The sequence below is a fragment of the Phyllobates terribilis genome, unplaced genomic scaffold (genome assembly GCF_046119375.1).
Source record: "Phyllobates terribilis strain yellow unplaced genomic scaffold, ASM4611937v1 Scaffold_5__5_contigs__length_657084704, whole genome shotgun sequence".
In the NCBI taxonomy this organism is placed as follows: Eukaryota; Metazoa; Chordata; class Amphibia; order Anura; family Dendrobatidae; genus Phyllobates; species Phyllobates terribilis.
In genome coordinates this window covers 129,708,232-129,731,689 of record NW_027362765.1, presented here as the reverse complement: position 1 = coordinate 129,731,689, position 23,458 = coordinate 129,708,232, and the positions used below count along the sequence as shown (strand labels likewise).

General features: G+C 44.9%; 1 protein-coding gene across 2 annotated transcripts in view; it reads right to left on the bottom strand.

The window, feature by feature from the left end:
- The window catches only part of TAF4 (TATA-box binding protein associated factor 4), a 56,686-nt gene that overhangs the window by 29,298 nt on the left and 3,930 nt on the right, over positions 1 to 23,458 (bottom strand). For both annotated transcript variants that reach the window (XM_073683017.1, XM_073683018.1), the window contains exon 3: positions 2,063 to 2,235. In XM_073683017.1, the coding sequence (XP_073539118.1) occupies positions 2,063 to 2,235 (173 nt within the window). The remainder of the gene's footprint in view (positions 1 to 2,062; positions 2,236 to 23,458) is intronic.

Sequence of the window (23,458 nt, the reverse complement as noted above, 5' to 3'; positions counted from 1 at the left end):
GAGCCCCATTATTGAGGTCAGGGTGGACTCAGCAATGGGGCCCCAAGAGATCAGCAAGTTGTCACCTATGCTATGGATATATGATAACTTGCAAAGTTATGGATGATTCATACGCTGCGCTACCCCATGCGGTAGAGCAGCCACGGCCACTACCCCATGCGGCAGAGCAGCCCCTACCCCATGCGGTAGAGCAGCCACTACCCCATGCGGTAGAGCAGCCACGGCCACTACCCCATGCGGTGGAGCGCGGTGGAGCAGCCACGACCACTACCCCATGCGGTGGAGCAGCCACAGCCACTACCCCATGCGGTGGAGCAGCCACAGCCACTACCCCATGCGGTGGAGCAGCCACAGCCACTACCCCATGCGGTGGAGCAGCCACAGCCACTACCCCATGCGGTGGAGCAGCCACGTCCACTACCCCATGCGGTGGAGCAGCCACGTCCACTACCCCATGCGGTGGAGCAGCCACGTCCACTACCCCATGCGGTGGAGCAGCCACGTCCACTACCCCATGCGGTGGAGCAGCCACGGCCACTACCCCATGCGGTGGAGAACGGTGGAGCAGCCACGGCCACTACCCCATGCGGTGGAGCAGCCACAGCCACTACCCCATGCGGTGGAGCAGCCACAGCCACTACCCCATGCGGTGGAGCAGCCACGGCCACTACCCCCATGCTGTGGAGCAGCCACGGCCACTACCCCATGCGGTGGAGCAGCCACGGCCACTACCCCATGCGGTAGAGCAGTCACGGCCACTACCCCATGCGGTGGAGCAGCCACGGCCACTACCCCATGCGGTGGAGAACGGTGGAGCAGCCACGGCCACTACCCCATGCGGTGGAGCAGCCACGGCCACTACCCCATGCGGTGGAGAACGGTGGAGCAGCCACGGCCACTACCCCATGCGGTGGAGCAGCCACAGCCACTACCCCATGCGGTGGAGCAGCCACAGCCACTACCCCATGCGGTGGAGCAGCCACGTCCACTACCCCATGCGGTGGAGCAGCCACAGCCACTACCCCATGCGGTGGAGCAGCCACGGCCACTACCCCATGCGGTGGAGCAGCCACAGCCACTACCCCATGCGGTGGAGCAGCCACAGCCACTACCCCATGCGGTGGAGCAGCCACGGCCACTACCCCCATGCTGTGGAGCAGCCACGGCCACTACCCCATGCGGTGGAGCAGCCACGGCCACTACCCCATGCGGTAGAGCAGTCACGGCCACTACCCCATGCGGTGGAGCAGCCACGGCCACTACCCCATGCGGTGGAGAACGGTGGAGCAGCCACGGCCACTACCCCATGCGGTGGAGCAGCCACAGCCACTACCCCATGCGGTGGAGCAGCCACAGCCACTACCCCATGCGGTGGAGCAGCCACAGCCACTACCCCATGCGGTGGAGCAGCCACAGCCACTACCCCATGCGGTGGAGCAGCCACAGCCACTACCCCATGCGGTGGAGCAGCCACGGCCACTACCCCATGCGGTGGAGCAGCCACGGCCACTACCCCCATGCTGTGGAGCAGCCACGGCCACTACCCCATGCGGTGGAGCAGCCACGGCCACTACCCCATGCGGTAGAGCAGTCACGGCCACTACCCCATGCGGTAGAGCAGCCACGGCCACTACCCCATGCGGTAGAGCAGTCATGACCACTACCCCATGAGGTAGAGCAGCAGCAAGATTGGAAAAAACCTTGAATTGGTGTGGTGTGTGCACATGCATGCTACCACTGCATCCATTCTCAATGGGCCTGCTGGAGATAGCAGAGCCCAGTGCATGGCCACCTCTAGCAGAGTCATAGAGAATGAATGAAGCGGTGACACACACATGCACAATTACCAATCCACTCCAACACGGCACTACAGGGCCCCATTCTTGTGTATCGGTGGGATTCAGACCCCCACTAATCCCAAGTTATCACAGATTTTTTGTTTTTGACTGGTGATAAAGTGTAATGTTGGAAATTACCTTTAAGCTATTAGTATAGATCACACACTTCTATTGTGTATTTCCAAAGAGGGCTCTATAGATTGTACATTATCTTGATGACGTACCTGCACCGTGGAGATCTGCACCGGCGGGGCACTGGTAGGAGTAGCGGGACGAGTGGCCATTGCATTTTGAGCTTGTGACTGGGCCTGTGCTTGAACCTGAGCCTGCATCTGAGCCAGAGCTTGCTGGGGGATCATTAACAACTGGCCATTCTCACTCCGGACGAGGACCATCCCTGAAAGAAAGGAGTCACGTGGTCAAGCAGAGAGCCACATAACAGTGCAATAAACACCGGCAGTTCATGTGCCAATATATACACAACTGTGATACAGAGAACGCCCAGGTCAGCAAAAAGCCATCCACATTAGCCAAGGTCCAAACATGCAAAAAAGAGGTTGTTTACTAACATAGATTTATATTAAAAAAAAGAAAGCCTATGGTGGTCTTAACAGTAAACCAATACATGTACTAGACACCCCCTTCAATACTGGCCATTTTCTCCTAGAGCAAATTCTATATTTAGGAAAGACCTGGATATTGAGGCTCCGGTGGAAAATGTATAATAGGAAATAAAGATTCCATTAGAATCAGAATATTAACAGAAATATGTATATGACAATAAACGAACATCACAGGATCAGGTTCTGTACAAGTTCCTACTCCGTCTAGAGAGCCATTAATCAGAGCCTAAACGTCTCCACGGAGGGCAGCAGCTACAAGACAGACCCAAGGAGTGGAAATACTAAAGATGATGCATGTCTCCTTGTGTGAAATATACCAGTGACATTTAGGAAACGACCTACTATCCAGTGTTTCCAGGATATCTTGCTGCGAGGTATTCTGAAAACGCAGGCAGAGCAGAACAGGAGACGCGCAGTTATGTCATGCATCATTACATGAGGAGTGATCATAACTGAGGTGATCAATAATCTGAAATTATTCTCCTTTAAATCTATGGATCTCTAGTCATTAAATGGTTACAGGACAGCCATCACCAAACAAATCAAATCGAGGCGCTGTCATTACTAATGTATGATTGGACTGCCCCCCACCAAATACTCTAGCCCCCGGAGAATCAGGTGCAATAGCTTATGTGCATGCACCTCATTTCTAATCAAAGATCCCCGGCATATACAAGTGTCATATCAGACCCCCACTGAGTACATCGCGGGGACAACCTGTGGACTAGACTGGGCCGGTGTATACATACATATCCACAGTCTATGGATGCATCACAGTTTCATGTCCCATGGCAGCGATCAGCAACCTTCAGCACTGCCAACATGCCCACTTGCCGCATAACTGCCTGCTATCATCAGGGAATGCTAGGAGTTGTAGTTCTCCAGCAGCTGGAGTGCTGAAGGCTGCTGATCCCAGCTCTATATGGACAGGTGTAGTAAACAATTGTACATTGTCCATAAATATACAATCACCGACACCACTACCTGGGGGCCACATTGAGGTAAACTACAATGTGCCCACCTTGCACACGTCTTATAGGCACTACTTATGTAACCAAAAGCAAAAAAGTGAGGATTCATCCAGAGCATCACTGTAAGGCTAAAGTCGAACGAAGAATAAAAGAAATTCATCCAGAAAAACTAATTAGTTCTCATCTCTATTGTCATCCGTTTTAATACATCAGTAGTTATTAAAATGTACAAGACCAATATTGTCTGTAAAGCGCTGTGGAATTAAGGTCACTATATAAGCGAATAAAATTCTATGTTAAAGAACTGCAGTGTAGCTGTATAAATTGGATTCTATATGGCTGATTCGTATGGGATCAGATTTCCTTTGTGCCCCTATGGACTTGTATTGGAGAATCTCATCCGAAAAAAACAGAGAAAGGCCAGTGTGTGCTGAAAATGTTCTCATGTAGAATTTCAGTCCAAAATAAAAAAAAAAAAAAATTTAATAGCTTTGGTCCTAGTGCTATTTTTTTTTCATGGACAGCAATCAGACTGAAAATATGGTCGTGGGAACCTAACCTAACACTTATGCTTGTATCAAGACAGGTGTTTTGCATGCCAGGCTGATGAAGGGTATGCTGGAGTGAGATGCGCTACATTCATTAATAAGAGTGTGCCAGTCAGTGACTGGTTTACATTTTTGTAGCAATTTCCGACACTTTTGCAGCATAAATCATGATGAACTTGCCTCCGCCGCTGCTGGCTAAACTCAGCAAAAACACTTTTCAAAAATTTTTTGCACAATTACAAGTTGTGCTGAAACCGTTTAATGCCAGATTTCTGCCGAAATTTGACGATTTGGAGTTTTACCACTTGTTTCATTCATCACAATGACGGCGGCTGAGAACACTTAACCAGTGGCCAAAGATCTGCAGTATGGCGACGCTACAATGCAACATAATGACAGTGGCCGTGATTAAACCTGTGGCTACTGACTGGTTCTGATTTCTTGCACCTTACTTGTCACTGTTGCAGCCACTTTCAGGCTGAACGCGGCCACGGTTACCCTCATTACATGGCAGTTCCCAGGCCTAATATTGTGCGGACGTCTGAACGGATCTCTACGGCACTAAGTAATCCATCACTTGTTTTGGAGTGCTTTAGGGAACCATAAAATTAAGGAAACCTATCAACTGCAGGGACTGCCTTTCCAAAAACATTGAGAAGTAGTGTGACGGTGGTGTGGGGGTGCACTGACTTTCTCAGATGTTTCCCATGTGCTCGGATCTGCTCGGCCTCCTGGACAATACCTATAATCAGCTGCGGAGGGAGGGAACGTGCCTGTTCTGCAATACTGTTATTGCAGCCCCATTGCTGGTAGTATGGCTATTCTGCCTGACAATCACTACAATACGCCGCCTTGGGTTTTGGACAGAGAGATGTCGGGTAATGATTTGATCCTGTCAGAGTCCTGGAGAATACTGTATTTAGCTGGCACTTAGTCTGCAGGGTTGAGCTGAGGACATTCGCTGTCTGCCGTTACATTCATCTGCTCGGAGTCCGGGGCTGGCTGCTTACTCCAGTGTTTACAACTCGCAGGCAGATATGAGCCAAGTTTCCTCCGGTCCATAAAAATAGGCATGTAGCTGGTTAACGATGAATGCAAACGGCCCTGCGGGGAGCCATCCGGGGGCCACCAACCACTAGTCCAAGCAGGTCTTTAGGCGAGTCCTCCAGCTTTCCCATATTATTCAGGCTCGCAGCTCTCTCTGCATCCCCACCATTAAACACAAACCATGCATGTCTATTCCTACAGAAGAGGGGGCTAAGATCCTGCTCATGTAGGTGAAAAATCCCAAAACAGTGCCACAAAGAGCAGATGCCCAGGGATAGTTGGCAAATTGATGTGAATAAAAAAGACGTAGGAAGCACAGATACTAATGTGCATGTGGATCTAAAGGGACATTCTGGTTTCTGGATTATCCATATGGCAATCATACAGTTTATTAGGAGGCGGCGATGTAGTACGGGCAGCAGTCTTTAATAGATTCGCCCTCCATTCTATGTGCCAGGACCAGAAGGGTTCGATGGGTTGGATGGGCCCACGGGTCAGATTATCAGTAGAAAGGCTTGTTCTCTGCTATTGATCATGTAGCATTATCATCACAGGGGATTGTAAAGGAAAGACTTCCTAAAGATTTTGGCCAAGCGATCACTATTAATATCCTCACAAATACATGTTTATTTCACTGGGGACAACACAAGTCAGATACAGGACAGAAGGTAGGTGACAGTGGTTTGTCTACATCATCCACCAACTACTAATCTGCACAGTTCGGGCTCGTTCAGACGACAGATTTTTCTCGCACACAAAACAAAAGAAATAAAAAAAAAAACATGGATTTTCAACAGTGTTTGGGCAGATTCAGTTTTTACCATCAATTTCATAATTTTTTTTTTTATTTTGCGTTTAAGTTTTTTCAAGCTCCTTCTATCAAACATGAAAGTCGGACAGCACAGGGATAGCAGCCGGAGTGAGATCTGATGTTTTCACATACCAACAGCATCCAAAGCAGACAAGTGTCCGTGTTTTGGCACAGAGTACCCAGTGCAGACAAATACACGGAGATGTGTACACCCCCATATAGTTCATAGTTCATAGCTTGATGTGTGAAAGCACAGATATACCTCGTACGTGAATCAGACCATAGGCTGGATTCACACATCTGTAGGAGAGTTACCATCTGAGAGGAGGAAGGATTATCCTTGAGTGGATCATCCTAGCTGCAAGTGAGTTTTTTATTCTCCTTCTACACTGAAGCAGGTAGCGGGTCTGAACTTTATAGCCATTGATGAAACTCATATGGAAACTAAAATACAAAGTATCTTCCGTGTTTCATCCATCTCCATAAACTTTATCATTCACAGAATAGAAGAGAACAGGATAAGCTGAGCCTCACGGACCGGAGATACAGACCCAGTTTTAAAAACGGATGTGAGTATGCGTTGGTGAATAAAATCACAGCATGCACGAATTGCATCGGATATTCAGATCACACTCTGCTATGCAAGTCTATGAGTCCGTGGAAAGAAATGAAAAAAAATATAGAAAAATTTTATATATTATTTATTATTGTAGCATCATTTATTCCATGGTGCTTTGCATATGAAGAGGTGTATACATAATAAAAAAGAAGTACAATAATCTAGAACAAAAACGAGTCAGTGACTGGTACAGGAGGAGCGAGGACCCTGCCCGTGAGGGCCACAGTCTACAAGGGATGGGGGAGGATACAGTAGGTGAGGGTAGAGCTGGTTGTGCAGCGGTATGGTGGAGTGAGCGTTACGGCAGGTTGTAGGCTTGTCGGAAGAGGTGGGTCTTCAGGCTCTTTTTGAAGGTTTCCACGGTCGACGAGAGTCTGATGTGTTGGGTTAGAGAGTTCCAGAGTAGGGGGGATGCGTGGGAGAAATCTTGTATGCGATTGTGGGAAGAGGAGATAAGAGGGGAGTAGAGAAAGAGATCTTGTGAGGATCGGAGGTTGCGTGCAGGTATTTACCGGAAGCCTAGGTCACAAATGTCTGGAGGAGACCGGTTGTGGATGACTTTGTATGTCATGGTTAGGGTTTTGAACTGGAGTCTCTGGGTAATAGGGAGCCAGTGAAGGGATTGACAAAGGAGAGACCTGGGAATAGCGGGGGGACATGTGGATTAGTCTGGCAGTAGAGTTTAGGATAGATTGGAGGAGTGCAAGAGTGTTGGAAGGGAGGCCACAGAGCAGGAGGTTGCAGGAGATGATGAGGGTGTGCACTAGTGTTTTGCAGCTTCTTGGTTGAGAAATGTGTGGATCCGGGAGATATTTTGGAGTTGGCAGGAAGTGGAAAGGGCTTGGATCTCAGGTTTGAAAGACAGATCAGAGTCAAGCTTGCAGGACTGGGGAGAGTGAGCAGCCATAGACTTTGATGGATAAGTCAGTTTGGGGGGATTAATGAGATGGTGGAAAGATGATGAATTCAGTTTTATCCATATTAAGTTTTAGAAATCAGGCAGAGAAGAAGGATGAGATGGCGGACAGACATTGTGGGATTCTGGTTAGTAGGGAGGAGATATCAGGTCCAGTGAGGTAGATCTGTGTGTCATCAGCATAGAGGTGATATTGAAAGCCGTGGGACTATGAGCTGTCCCAGGCCGAAGGTGTAGATGGAGAAGAGCAGGGGTCCTAGAACTGAACCTTGGGGGACACCGACAGATAGGGGGTGATTTCCTGTGTCTCCAAGAAGAAGAATTTTCCGGATATTCACGGATTGACAGAATGGAGAATCCCCCCCCCCCATCTTCTCCTCATCCGCGAAAATCGGATCAGACAGATCAAACTGATCAGAGTATGATTAGCATAATCAGACAGATTCTATTGAATGAGAGAACATCCGCTGGTGTGACCCCAGCCGTACAACTAGAGGAAACCCTCCACACCAGATGTGCCCAGACTTGGACTGGTGAACTCCTGGCACAGATTTATGAAAATAATGCCCCATCAGGGAGATGCTGCCTCCCCAACTTCTGGCAGAAGAGATGATGTAAGAGCACTGAAACCATGGGCAGACATTACACTCAGCAGGTACAATGCAAAGAAAGAGTTAAAACGCTCTAAAGCCAAAACAACCAAAACTTCCAGAGAGGAAAAAACAGACTTATATTCTAGTATCTGATGAGTGTTCAGGACACTACACGTGCCAGCCGTACCTACACCTATACACGGAAGTGCCAGTAAGCTGGTCACCATGGCAACGCGACTTCTCCGTCTGGCTCCCTGCATTGTGCATGCGACATCCCCACCATGTCTGCTCTCATTCTGTCACCAGGCGCAGGATGTGGCGCACAAGGGCAGCCATCTTTAATGCAGCTGTCTGCAGAGTGGGGCAATGAAGAAGAGCACGACATGTTCTGTACAATGTATAAAGCGCAACTTGTACGATCAACCCCAGTAACAAAATACAGTCACCTGATATTATACCGACGCTTACCTCGTGCAACACTACAATACCCAGCATGCCCTGACAGCCTTACGATTGTAGCCAAGGAGGAGATTTTTACGCACGGTATATAGGTTCATGGTTGCATCAGGAGTTAAATAGACCATAAAGCCAGACTGGGTGTTGGATTAAGGGCCCAGGAATGCATTAGACTTTATATAGAGGTGCTCAGGTACCCCCTTCTATTAACCAAAGAGCAGCTGCCATGCAAGAGGACCTAACACAGAAAACCTATAAAAAAAATAAAAAAAAGAAGTTGTCAAACAAAGTTGATTTTAATGAATAGATCTTGGAATAATAATAAGTTCCACAATTGGATATGAGTAAATAAAATGTTCCTGTGCTGAGATAATCTTATAAATGTGTCCCTGCTATGTACTGTGTAATGGCTGTGTCTGACCGTACAGGAACATGGTCTGATCATACCACAGCTCCTGGGCAGGGGAGGAAGCAAAAGAGTATACAGACATTACAGCATGGGATCACAGCTGATTCCTTTCTGTGGAGGTAAAACAAAGTTAAATAGACAGTGAACTGTTTTACCACACAGAAAGAATCAGCTGCGATCTCATGCTGTCCTATCAGTATACTCTTTTATGCAATTTCATCGCTGTGGGGGTTTTTTTTGTTTTTTTTTAGAAGTATAAAAAAGAAAACAGCAGAGAAATCCTACTGTTTGAGTAGTGGGTAAAATTATATATTAAAAAAAAGAACAAAAAAATAAAAACTTTATCCCTGTGTCGTTCCATTCTCTGTAAAGCGATTATAAACGCTAAGATGAGAACTGGGTGCATTTTTCTATTCTGCTGCGTAATGTCATGAGAAAAAAAAAAGCACAGAATTACAGTTCCAGCAAAGTGGATGAGTAGTTCTCATCCACTTTCCTGTTCGCTTAATCCTGCAGAAATTGACCTGAGACAGTCCTTCTTCATCAATTTATTACCCAAAATGTCTGTTAATAGCAGTAAAGTGACCGCTAGTCACAGGCACCGGGTAGTGACTACAACGACCATCAGAGCCGCCAGGTCTCACTGCGGTCAGCGAGGCCCGGCGACGATGATGAGCATTGACGTCTCTCCCCAACACTTGTGAATAGGGGTCACTTTACTGCTATTCACAAAAGCAGGAGAAAGACTCGAGGAACATGGATTACATCAGACCATCGTGGCAACATTTTGGGTAATAAATTGGTGAAAGAGGGACAGCCTCTTGTTTTTATTTCGGTCTTATGTTTTTCAAATTTCCATTCCTGGACTACTTTGACCTGCATGGGTTTTTTTTCCCCAATAAATTGGCAATAGTGTGGAAAAGTCTTTATTCAAATGCAGTGTTTTTTTCTGTGTGTTTATTTTTTATTACCAGTTTAGTAATGGGGTTGTCTGATAGACGACTCTCCATTACTAACCCCAGGGGTTGATGTCAGCTGTGATTTGTCAAAAATCACAGCTGCTATCAACCCCAAACCCCATTACCCCGATTGCCACCGCACCATGGCAATTGGGAAGAGTCGGACAAAGTGCCAGAATTGGCGCATCTAATGTGATGCAACAATTCTGGGGCAGCTGCGGGCATGTATTTTTATGCTGGTAAGGGCCCAATAACCAGGGACCTTCCCAGCCTGATAATATAAGCTTGCAGCTGTCTGCTTTATCTTGGCTGGTTATCAAAAATAGGAGGGTCATTTTTTTCATTTGTTTAGTTAATACAAGTAAATTACACACACACGGCACTAATTATATATCTCAAGGATTTCTAGCTAGTGCCATCTACCCCATATCTATCTATATCTCCGCACATCTAATCTAACAGACCAAAGAGAGACAAAAACGCACGTGTGAAAAAGTGAGCTGAGGTGTGGGATTCATGCGGAGATTTAGCTGTGTGAAAGCCTGGACAAACACTGATCATAGGAACGTACCCTAATAGAAACACGTCACCACTTCTGTATTTATCACCCACTCCTGGTTTTGGCTTACAAATACTGAGGTAAAAAATTCACCAAATACTCAAAGTGTGCACGTGGCCTTAGGTAAATTCGACTACTTGTGTTTTATCTCTTGTTGATATGCCATACATATATTTTTATATCATGTTTCTCATTTTTATTGATTGACTAAATAAAATTAAATTGTTTTATAATCTTGGATCTCTTCGTTTTTCTCTACACTAATAATATAGCGCAGCTTTGATGGATCATGTTTTAAATAAAGCAGCTTTATTTTTGATATTTCCTAGTATTTGGCTTTAGAAAAACTTGATTGATACGCAGACATTATGCGTTTCAGCTGCAGACACATTTTTTTTTTTACCTGCGGATCTTCTGCATCTAATGCAATTATATGGGGAAAATCCACAAATAAAAGTCTTAGAAATTGACATGTTGTGGAATTCTAACACATACAACAGGTCCGATTAGGCAGCGTAAAAGAAAATAAAAAGAAGTACAGTGGGCAGGAGATTTCTATAAATCCCATCCACTTTGCTGGAACTGTAAGATGTGGGGTTTCTTTTGAGCAGCAAACATATGCAGCGTCAAAAGCTCACTGTGGGAACTTAACCTAAGAGATAAATATATAGGCTGTGTAATAACCGTAATCTTTAAGATCTACAAAGCAGAATACTTGATGAAAAAAAAAACTTGTACTCGCCAAGTAAATCCTCTACCTCTCCAATGGTCTTGCCAGTTTTTGTGCATTGCCTTCCACTGATGAGATGCCGACTATGCACACCGGACTGAGCTAGCCAAGCACTGACCTCAGCAGATTGGGTAGTACAGTTGACCCGTGACCACCAAGATCCATGATTGGTATCTGCAGCGGTCACATACGTGTGGTCAACATCACCACTGGACAGTTCCCAAACATCGGTGAGATCAATGGATTTTGGACACCTCTTTTAAAGTAGCTGTCTTGAGATGAATGTTGAGGAGCTGAAGGTTCCCGGTTTCCTATTCTGCAATGGGCGGAGCACTGCTGAAGATTGACAGGCCGGGCGAGTGGCATGGTTGCAGCAGTTGTGCTCCTTTTCCAGGTAACTGGGCACGCTTGGACTGCAGGGTGGCCAATAACCTATACATCTAATATTTGAGCCATTGAAAAGAAAAAAAAAAAAAACAGTTAGTAAATCTCTGGGGTCTGTGGGGCCAAATTCACACACTGTTACATACATCAAGTGTTGTTTTAGCTGCTGATTAACTTCCGCAGATTTTTTTGGGAAATGTTTAATTCGGTGTCTGAAATCAGTGACGCATATACACTTGGGTGGTAGATTTGGATGACCACCTGTAAAGCTATACACTTATAGCCCCATAGCTTGTGTTGGGTCCAATATAAAAATGCCAGATGCTTCAAGTTGTATGGAAAGATCTGGCAATACGATACAGGTTGGACAGCAAAGGATGACATTTCACTAAGAGTTTTTCATAAAAATCCAATAAAGATCCATTTCACATGCAAATCAGGCAAGAAGACAGCCGTGAAATCTACTCAGTGTCCCTCGTTCATCCTGAGGTTTCCAAGTCTCACCACCTGTTATTTGTATGCGGCCATCAAGCCACGCTGGGTAACTGCATACAGAGCACACCCATAGGATGATTTATAGTTGTGTGTGAAAAATAATATCTCTCATTGTCAAAATATCAAAAAATATGTATCGTTATTGCAACTGAAATCAACAAAAGTTACACAGGAGTCAAAATATTCATAGCCAAGGGTGGTGTTCAGAGAACTTGCCGCAGAGAGTTATGTGACTGGGGCCCTTACACCTTCAGCAGCTTTGCTATGTACATGCACTCTCAGATTGGCCGAGCAGGCATCTGTTCTCACTGGGGAGAGGGAAATAAATAGACTCATAGTGGCTTATATCCATGATAAAGGACCGGCACGCATAAATCTTACAAGCCCAATCCATCAAAAAAGCGATTTACCAAGTCCTATAAATGGGATCTGCACAGAACAATTAAGTAGACTTATGAATATTGACTATGAGAAGAGAGAAGCTACAACATGCCATAACCATTATCTACATACAGACTGTGCTAGACATATTGGGGACTGATTGATCGCATGAATATATTGGTTACATGCTGAGATATTAAACCTGTGGCTGAGGTATCCTTGTTATGTTATGTCTGCCTTTAGCTAGCATACCTGTTCTATAGAATTACCCTTATTACTTAGCAGTTTGCTGTACTTTTTTGGCTGGTTAATCCTAGTATTAGGGATTTTTGGGCCCACCAGGTATTACTAGGGCCAGTCTTCGTTGAGTGGTGGTGGTGGTGGTGGTGGTATGTCAGTTGCCTAGGGTGCCAACCTCCGGACAAGCAGGGAATGTGATAGGGTCATATTAACACCCATCACTGACAGACTTATACAATATGGTTGAATAGTTATAGTTTTCTGAAAATTGCAGCCCTAAGAGTACTGGCTATTGGAATGCCTGGATAGTTTTAAAGTAGTTTTCCTTTTCTAATGCATATCTAATAAAGAATACTTTTATTGGTGAATTTTTCTGTGCATATCAATTGGTCAAGTCCTGCCACAATCTGTGGGTCTGGCAAAAATTTTACTCGCACATATGGGGCAACACTTGAGTTATTTAAAGGGTATATGTTGGCACAAAATGACTATTCAAACCCAGCACACTCACTCGGTGCACCCTTGGTGTAGCCAAACAGTTCAGTGCACCCTCCCACCTACTTGTCTCACGCTCTTTCTTCTTTGATTGACAGCTCTGACTTTATAGAGCCAGTGAAGGGCAAAGATAGATGGAAAACAAGTCGGAGGGAAAGTGTATTTAAATGATTGGCCAAGCTAAAGGTACACCGAGCGCCTGTGCTTGGCTTGAACAGTCATTCTGCGCTGACAGACTCCTTCAGACGTCCATGTTTCCAATACATGCGGTATTATTTTTCACATGCACACACATAATAATCTATGAGGCTGCGCACATGTCTGTGTTTTCACCAGGGCTATGGAGTTGGAGCCCATTTTGGTGGAGTCACAGTCGGTATAAAATGGACTGACTCTAACTCCTAAAATATATAATAAATTGGGTACAGTAGTTCAGTGCAATTTGTGGAGAATATTTTTTCATAAGAATTTGGGAAAGTTATGAAATGTCCTATAAATGTCTGTCCTATTCCTGATCTAAGGGTCTAGACTTTTAGCTGAGATGAATCTGTGCTACAGTAAATTTATCACTTAAACACGAGCCATGTATGAGGGAGTCGTGGAGTAGGAGTCATGGAAATTGAGGTTTGGTTTACCGACTCCCCAGCCCTGGTTTTCACAAAGACCATGTGACCCATACATAGACATGTCTGCTTTTTTTTCTGCAGCACAGGTGACAACACATACCGCACACGTGCACATGGACGACACAGGTGTGACATCCGTGTGCCATGTACTGGAATAGAAATTACAGATGTTTAGGTGTTGGATGTGCAAACATCGAGATAGACAACCTTGAGATATACGAGGGGTGTTCAGTAAAGATTTCCCCTGACCCACTTCTATTTATCACAGGATGATGAAACTTCACATGTGTAATGATATAAGTCTCTATAGGTTACTTGCCAATTTGCGACTCAGAACTGATAAAGGTCTTTCTTTTACAGGTGCTGAAGTGGTGTGCGGGGTGATAATGGACCCAGTGGAATACAGAGCAGTCATCAAGTTCCTCCACTTGAAAAGACCGCACACTAAGGGAGATGTATGATGAGATGAAAAGGTTTATGGTGACTATTCCCTATCACATGATGTAGTCAACAAGTGGCATAGTCAATTCAAATGTGGCCGGACTTCGATGGAAACGGCTCCAATTCCAGGGCGACCGCACTCCGCTATCGATGAACACACCATCCAGCAAGTGGAGGTTGACATTTTGGAAAATCGCTGCGTAACCATTCGCCACTTAGCCCAAAATGTCAAGATTAGTGTGGGGTCCGTGGAAAAAAATCATCCAAGACCATCTTCATATGCATAAGGTATCCGCTCGCTGGGTTCCCCGGCTGCTCACACCTTTCCAGAAGCAGGAACGAGTCGAATGCTCTCAGGCTCTATTGACGATGTGCCATGGAAACCAGGAGGACTTTTTCAACAGACTGATCACACAGGATGAAAGCTGGGTCCATCACTAGGATCCTGAGACTAAAGTCAAGCCAATGCAATGGAAGCATCATGACTCACCGCCTCCAAGGAAGGCAAGTGCCCAAACCTCGGCAGGAAAGGTCATGCTCACAGTATTTTCGGACCATCACGAAGTAGTATTGATGGATTTCCTAGAAAAGGGTACCATGATCACTGAGGCATACTATGCTTCACTGCTGCAGAAATTGCAGGAGGCCATCAAAACCAAGAGACGTGGCATGCTCAACAAAGGTGTCCGCCTTCTGCAAGACAATGTCCAAGTTCACAACTCACATGATGCCCAAATGGAAGCATGCACCTGTGGCTTTGAAATTCTACCGCATCCCCCTTATTCACCCGACCTCGCACCATTGGACTTCCACCTCTTTCCAAAAATGAAGTTATTTTTGAAGGGCAAGCATTTTCCTGATGATGAGACTCTGATTTCCGAAGTCACAACGTGGCTTTTGGAGCAACCTGTCGACTTCTACAAGTGAGGTGTTTACAGTTGCCTAAAGAGATGGGAGAAGTGTGTGTCCCTAGGTGGCACCTATGTAGACAAGGACTAATAACTTTCATTGCTCCCAGTCCACAGGAAGTGGGTCAGGGGAAATCTTTAATGAACGCCCCTCGTATTACACTGGTATACAGTGATTTTGGTGCCAATGATGTCTGAAGGGTTTTATATTAAAAGAGAACTGTCAGGTCCCCAGTGCCCCCAGAACCACCAGCAGTTGTGTTTGCATATATAAATACCCTGCCTAACAATCCCTTATTACATTACACACAAACAGATCTTTAGAAAAAATATTTCTAAAGTCAGTTTATATGATATGATAAAGGAGTCCTTTGACTAGTCGATGGGGCATCAGTGTTCCCAGACTAGTCGGCTCACTTAGCATGTTATCACTCCCCCCTGTGGGTGTGATAACAAGACTTACAAGCACCGGCGTCATCGCCAGAGCTATACATACCTCGTGCATGCTCGCAGCTTCTTTCCCTCACTGCATGGATCCTCTGAAGCCGAGTGTACGCGTGCTGGCTTCAGAGAGGCACACTGCACATGATCGGAGGTGCACAACAACCATGAACCTTACTGACGTCACCGCACATCAGAGTCGCCGGGTCTCGCTAAGCGTAGAATGAGCCAGATTAGGGGGGACGTTGTGGGAAGCGCTGGACTAAGTCGGTCCTAAGTGGGATTTTTTTTTTTTTTAAGAAATTGGTGAACCAGGGAAAGTGTGGGGGAGTGTTTATTCAAATAAAGTATTTTTTTGTGTGTGATTTTTTTTTTTTTGCTTACTGGGTTAGTTATGGGGGTGTCTGATAAACACCTCTCCATTACTAATACCAGGGCTTGATGCCAGCTGGGTTTTTTGACAATTCACAGTTGACATCAACCCCAAGCCCCATTACCCAGATTGCCACCGCACCAGGGCAATTGGGAAGAGCAAAGGCAAAAGCGCCAGAATTGGCGCATCTACTGCAATGTGCCAACTCTGGGGAGGCTGTGGGCTGGTATTTTTAGGCTGGGATGGATCCAATAACTAGGGACCTTACCAGCCTGACAATATTAGCCCACAGGTGTCTGCTTTACTTTTGCTGGTTATCAAAAAAAAAGGGGGACCCCACATTGTTTTTTTTCCATTTATTAGTTTAAAACATTTACAGTAAGCTACACAAACAAGACACTAATTAGATAAATTTCTCTATCTTGCACATCTTTAACACCTAAACATCTGTAATTTCTATTCCGGTATGTGTCACACGCACAGCACACGTGCACACGGAGGCAACACAGATGAGGCACACATACAAGTATGTCACACAGACACGGAACCCTGGAAAAAACAGTACCGGTAAAAGCAGGACCTGTGAAGGTGGCCTAAAGCGGTCTTCACATGACAGGTAAGGATGGTACAATCTATATGGATAGGTCAGAAAAGAAATGTCTGCTTTGTGGGAGGGTCAGCCAAGCAGAATGACGGTGCAGCAGCACAAATATATGAACAGTCAAAATGATATCAATGGAGAAAAGTAGCATCTAACCATAGATCGAGGCCTTAATCAAAATGCAGTGATTTTTCTCAAAAAAAAAAAAAAAAGGTCCAATTTTTGTCAAGGTTTTTGATACGGTGTCTTTATCAATATGTCAGTTTTCACCATCAGTCTTTTATTTGTGATTTTCTCGTAAAAACAAATTAAATAAATTGCAAAGCTTCTCCTACCCATCATAGTGTTAACAACGGACAGCATGCGGATGACAATGTGTGCGGTCAGTGATTTATCACGGACCCATAGACTTCTATACGTAATTTTGAGCTGTCACTTGGATCAAAAACTGACATGTCTCTAACTTTTTTTTGTAGACACGATCTGCAAATACAATGAAAAACAATAAAATACAACACTGGCATGTGAACAGCCCCATAAATTATAATGAGTAGGTGCTGCATGAAAAACAGAGCGAAAAGGTATGTGAACACTGAAGGTGTCAATCATGAGAGTACTATACCACATGTCAAAAAGAAGACCAACAACTACAATCACACGTGCAAGGCCAATGTTCAGGATACTTTGCACCCCATCACTACATCTTGACTTTACATTAATTAGTTTTAGAGCATCAATGTGGAGTAACGATCACGTTTAGCCCCACATGGGTAATCTGGGTGGTTATGCCAACCCACAGCAGATAGAATACGTGTCTGCTGCGTATCGTGGCCAAACCTTTCCTTGAGGTCATCAGTGAACGGTCAACATGGACAGCAAAGGATAACAGGACAGTGGATTCATCAGATCTGAACTGTCCCATAGAGCCATTATGCTATGTGCATTTTGTCATACACACCGTATACGCTGGAACAGGGTAGTTTTTATTCCACAGTTCTTCTATCAAATGACCTTTTTCTCCACTTTATCTTTAGTTCTTCCAAAATGACTAGACTATTGACACAATGTCCTCTGTCGTCTACAGCCAAGACTAGTCCTGCCGGTACCAGTAATAATAAAGGGTGATCACAGCACTAACCGACCTACACATTGCCCATTTTAAAAAGGAACCTTCCGGTACGGTCACATGAAGACAACTCCTTTCCATTTTTTATTTTGTGGCACCATTAATTCCAGGGCACTGTACGAATGAAAAATGTTGAGACTGGTACAGGAGGAGACCGTCGACCCACCCCAAGAGGGAAGGGGGGAAAGGAGAGAGAAGAAAAAGAGCGCTTTCTGGTGTATTTTCGTAGGAGCACAATCCCAAAGGAGAGAACTACATTTTTCTCACCTGATTTAGTTGTACTTAGGGTACAACACTAATAGAAGACCTCATGTGTGTAAATCACTACTGTTGACAATTCCCAAAATCCAAAAATTCTAACCAGAAAGTGGGGAACATTGAGGTAGTGAGGAGAGTACTGCGGTAATGGTGTACGAGCCCTCAATAGAGTGGAGAAAGAGGATCATCCAGTGACCTGTAACACATAGTTATTGGGCAACGCGTTTCGACCTCGACTTGATCTTCCGTAGGCTTTTGGCGTTCCACCAATATAAGACGCCATGTTAACTCCTCATTCCCCATGGCAGCCACCTTGATACTATTGAGGTCCTGTACACCATTACCGCAGTGTCTGTACATCTGGAGTCCTCCAGCTTTCTTCACTACCTAGTATGTGGACGTAGCATCAGCTCATATGGTCGGATGGTGACAGCATTTTCTGAACAGATGGATTTTCTATTGCTTTTCCAGGCTTCAAAAAGGTGGAGAAAAGTCTTCTTGAGTTGGGGGGATAATTTCCAGAATCTGAAGGATGCATGGGGGAATTTAGAAGACGAGTTTTATAAGTAGCAGACGTTTGCCCCCCACTAAAAGATGCTCTAGAGGTCTCGCATCCCTGTGTCCACTGGAGGTGAAATGCCTGGCTTGTCATACCGAAACGAGCCGTCTCCAGCAGAACACAATTATTCAGATTCTTTCTAACTAATCAAAGATGCCCGCTATATACATAGCATTCTTCCCTGCTGGCAAGCTTTCAGGGGAGGAATACCTGTAATACATATCGCGCAATCCTCTGGGGGCCTCTATATAAGACTGGAGGCACATAAAGATACAGTACGGACTCACAAGATAAGTGCCTGAGACCCAAGGCCGGGTAGCTTGCTCTCACTCTTCAATCTACATTTTGCAATGAAAACCATCACAAGATACGAGCGGAAACTGTCACAAACACATCAATTCTGGTCTCTACCTGGAGGAAACAGCGTAGTAGTGTGGAGCAGAGAAGGAGTAAGGCCTTATTTGCACAAAGATAGCAGTTGGCATCAGTTACAGGGTTTTTTTCTTTTATACACACACAGATTGATAGCTGATGGACTGCATGTAAAAAAAAATCATAGCATGCACTACTTTGATCCGTACTCTGGATCAGACCCAACCATTGTAAGTCAACAGGTGCATAAAAAAGGGGATAATATATGGGGTCACCATCCGCAAGTCATGCCTTTCACGGATTCATTACCATTTTAAAAATACGGTTAAAAAAAAATAGTCTGTATTTAATGAACGGAAAATGGACTATTTTGCATACGCTCATGTGAACCCAGCTTTACAATAAGTAAAATAGAAGCAGCCAAATCTTTTCATAATAATAAAGAGAAGACAAGAATATTGAAAACAGTCAAACATGACAAGTATAATCATAAAAAAAAAAAAAAACTGTTAAATAGGAGAACCGACACACAATCAAGCTACAAAACTCCAGGTCAGTTTCCTACCCTTCTCCAAACTCAGCTCCAGGTACTTTACATAGTTAGGCTGGATTCACACCTTACGTGGTCCATACTCTGACAACGCATGGACCAGGTGAGGGTCTCCTGACCCAAACGCGACAGCCTCACATAGGCCTAGGAGGGTGCAGAGTTCGGGTTAGGAGAGCTGAATTAATTCCACTCAATAACTTGTGGCCAATTCACACCTGCGATCGCCGCTGATAAATGACCGTCGATAAGCCATATAAAAGTCGAGCAGTGGTTAAAGGCCCCTTTGTAGCCTCCCAATCACTATTCCATGTGTACAGAATTAAGTCATACGATCACTTTGTGCCCATAGAATATCATTGCAGCAGCAGTATACAGGACAAAGTGCTGCCAAAAAAGAGGATTTTTGTGCAAGCATGAATGATCCACTCACCCAATGAACAAGAGTTTTGCTCGGTCGGCAGATAATTGCAGCCATAGGTCCATAATGATCTTTCATTATAGGAAAATCATAACTGACTAAAGCCAATGACCTCAAGTCACTCCCAGAAATATCACCATAGACTGAACCTGCTGATATAATCACTAGGGCACCTAACAGACTAATGTATGGGAACCTACAGAACACCCTAAAGTAATGGCACTACATGGGCACTTACACATCTCTAAACCATGTGAGCAAGAAAGTGGCATACGTGGGGGTAAAGGAGCTCTCCATCATTTTACATTCATAGCCATTGATGCATAAAGGGGGTGCCCCAATACCTACAGGGCTAGGTCCCATATGGAGGAAAGGAGCCGAGAAGTCTAAGCCACAATCTGCCTCCTAACTGAATAGCCACGAGAAGCCACCGACGGTTCAGGCCACTGTTCAAAAGCTGCAGTCTACTCAAATTATGTAGAAAAAATAATTATTTGGCCAAAAACTGCAGTGTAATTGTGTTTTCTAAATGTAAAATTTCCATGCACATAATGTGCCCCCAATAGATCTTTAAGGGAACCCACCATTTCTCGAGACTGGAGAGACATTTCAGTATTGCATAGCAGCAGTAATAATAGAAGTTATCCTACAGAAAGATGTATTATTGCAATCTCTAATTTACTCTCCATCATACAAGGATATGTTATAAAGATCTTTCTAGCCCCTATATAACTGTTATTGTGGTTTACGGTGATCAGAAACTATGACAGGTTCCCAATAAAGAAGTTGTCCCATAACAGACATTTACGGTATCACCCACTGAGACCCATATATACCTTGAGACGGGGGCGCTGTCATGCACAAACAGAACTGGAGAGGTGTCCGTACATGTGCTGTTCTCCCCATTCATTTGTATGACAGTTGTGGGTCACACTAACTCTGTAACTAGGGCCCAGCCCTTGAGAAAGATGGGGGTCCACAGATGGGATACGCTATAACCCTCCCAGATGGGTCTAGAGGATTATTCCTATGTGCGCTCGGTACTGTATAGACACCAGTGGACCTGCACAGTTTTTAAAGCAGAAGACATTTTGAGAAACCACCGATGGTGTTTTTTCCCTGAAGAGTCTTCTTCGCTGCCTGAAGAACAGTCTCTTTTAGCCACATTTCGGCTTTCGAAGCCTTAAATGGTTAAAAGAAGTTAAAGCCTGATGGTTGTTTCTTTTTATTATGGGTTTATAGTTACGGACATGTATATGGATGACATTTATGTTATAGATAAAGCACGCAGCCACGGTCGCAAGTAGGATATTGTGATACATATTACACTTTTTGTTGCCCTTTTATACTTTTCAAGCCTTTTATGGCCCCTAAGGCTTTATTCACACATACACTTGGAATTAGGTTTTTCTATTCTGTAAGGCCGGTTTCACATGTCTGATATTTCAGGTCGAAGAACGGACTGCGATGTCCGTACCGGCCGTGAGTCTCCTGAGGCTGCTGAATTGGGTCAGAAGACCTGCAGCTGATTCAGACATCGCAGTCCATACTTGGACCACGAATGGTAGCCATGTAGGAACAGAAAAATGGACGTCTCTTTTCATCCAGGGGGTAAAATCAGTCACATGGTAGACCCATAGGGCACCCAATGGACCCCACTGACAGTATTAAGGTACATCAAGTTTCAGTTGTGGTGTCCATCATTTTATCTGAGAAATAGGAGCAGAAAGCTGTACTATTTTTTCCAGTAAGGGGAGATCTGGAGAGGAGGCTCCTAATTGAGCTTCTGATGCAGATGTGAACACAGCCCAATGCTTTAGTCACGCGTATTACTGCGCTGTGTGTAAATTTGGTGGGAAAATACAAAGGAAAAGCCATGATCTCCCCCCTCCCCATCCTACAGATCCCATCAAATATTGGGAAAAGAATTCCTTTATTCCCCCAGCCGAGTTCAATTTGGCTTTTTGAACCAAATATACTTCACTCTGGTAGAGCCGTAAGGTTTTCTGTAACCTTATGTGATCTGCCATGTAAGGTTAGAAAATTAAGAAGCATTTCTTACCCCCAATAATCCCCACAGATACCATATATGATTATGTTGTCCATCAGTCACCTGACCACTGCAGCCAATCATACCCACGTGTTGTCCACGCTGCTGGCAACTGCCAGCAGAGGTCAGAAGTCTGATGGAGAGGAGGTCATTCCTTCTGTTATTTATGGGAATTGCCAGCAGCGGTCAGAAGTCTGATGGAGAGGAGGTCATTCCTTCTGTTACTTATGGGAATTGCCAGCAGCGGTCAGAAGTCTGATGGAGAGGAGGTCATTCCTTCTGTTACTTATGGGAATTTTATAAAATCATAGAAAAACAACTTTAAAAATTATTTCCGCCCTGTAACAACCCTACAACTCCCCGACTATTTGCTGGGAGCTATAGATTCAGAAGAGCTGGAGAGACTGGATACAAGTGTATCTGCAAAGCCTACACCTCTCACAGTACGGCCATCAGCAAGACTCCGGGGCAGTGGGGAATATACACATATTTGGGGGGCAGGTAGCCGACAAATACAGAAATGGGATGCAGGTGAGGAGCTTCTTGAGTTGTCAATGTATTTTTTTTTTTTTATTCCCAGGTCACTTGGCTCTTGGAGTGAACTAACTGGCTCCCAAAGTCAACAGTATTTTATATTCTAGCATCCTCCTATACTTCATAGAAGGCACATTAGTCACACAAGTCAGAGATAATAAAGGCCTACAAATACATACTATATCATCCTATGTGCACGACAGATGTAGCAGAGCTGAACGTACAACTAAATGGAACTAAATGGCATCTGTTCGGCATTGTGTTCTGCAAAGCAGAGAAAAAGCAAAAGGTGCCGCACATCAAAGTTCCTGGGACCTGCTGGTAAAGAATCTTACCTGCTCCGCTAGGTGCCCCTCTCAGTGCTGAGAAGACAGCGCTGACCAGGCTGCAAGCACTGCGACCTGCTCTAGTAACAATATGCAGGTGCGACTGCACCCAAACTAGAGCTTCCCGCAATCTTCACAGGCTCATTTGGGCAGGGGGCAGGAGTTGGCATGGTAAGTGCATATCACCACTGTACTACAGGTGTGTGCCAAGGCTGATAGAAAAAAGGGCTGGAAATGAAGTGTCGGTAAAAAAAAAAAAGTTTTCTTTCCCTCTCCCCCTTTGGAGCGGAGACTGGCAGCACTTTTCATTTTATGTTTATCATCTATGAGACAAGATTCTCAAACCGTGGCAGCTCGTTACCATGAGGGTATATAGTGGACACATCACGGTGGTATAATGGGTCAGTATTGGAAGGGGCTGTGATAAGGTACCCACTGAAAAGTACAGGGCCTGCAATGTCAAACAGATCCCATGATGCAAGTGGGGTCATGTAAGGGGATGATCTTTTCTATTTTACCATCCATGTCGATAGGAGCTTATTTATATTGCACATCATAGGAGGTGGCAGCGGGATTTTTAGTGTAAAGCTAGCAGAATACAATCAGATGGTTTAGAGTGTGAATAGCGCTCTAACCCGCAACAGGTTTATAGTAAAAATCCTCCTCTTGACCGAGAAGCTGAAGAAGTGGAGACCTCCACTGCAGTAATACAAGTGCCCCAAGACATGTTAGCCACCATATGTGCCACGTGGTGACCCGTGTAGGTCACAGATTACCTACAGTCCCAGTCCATTTTAGTTA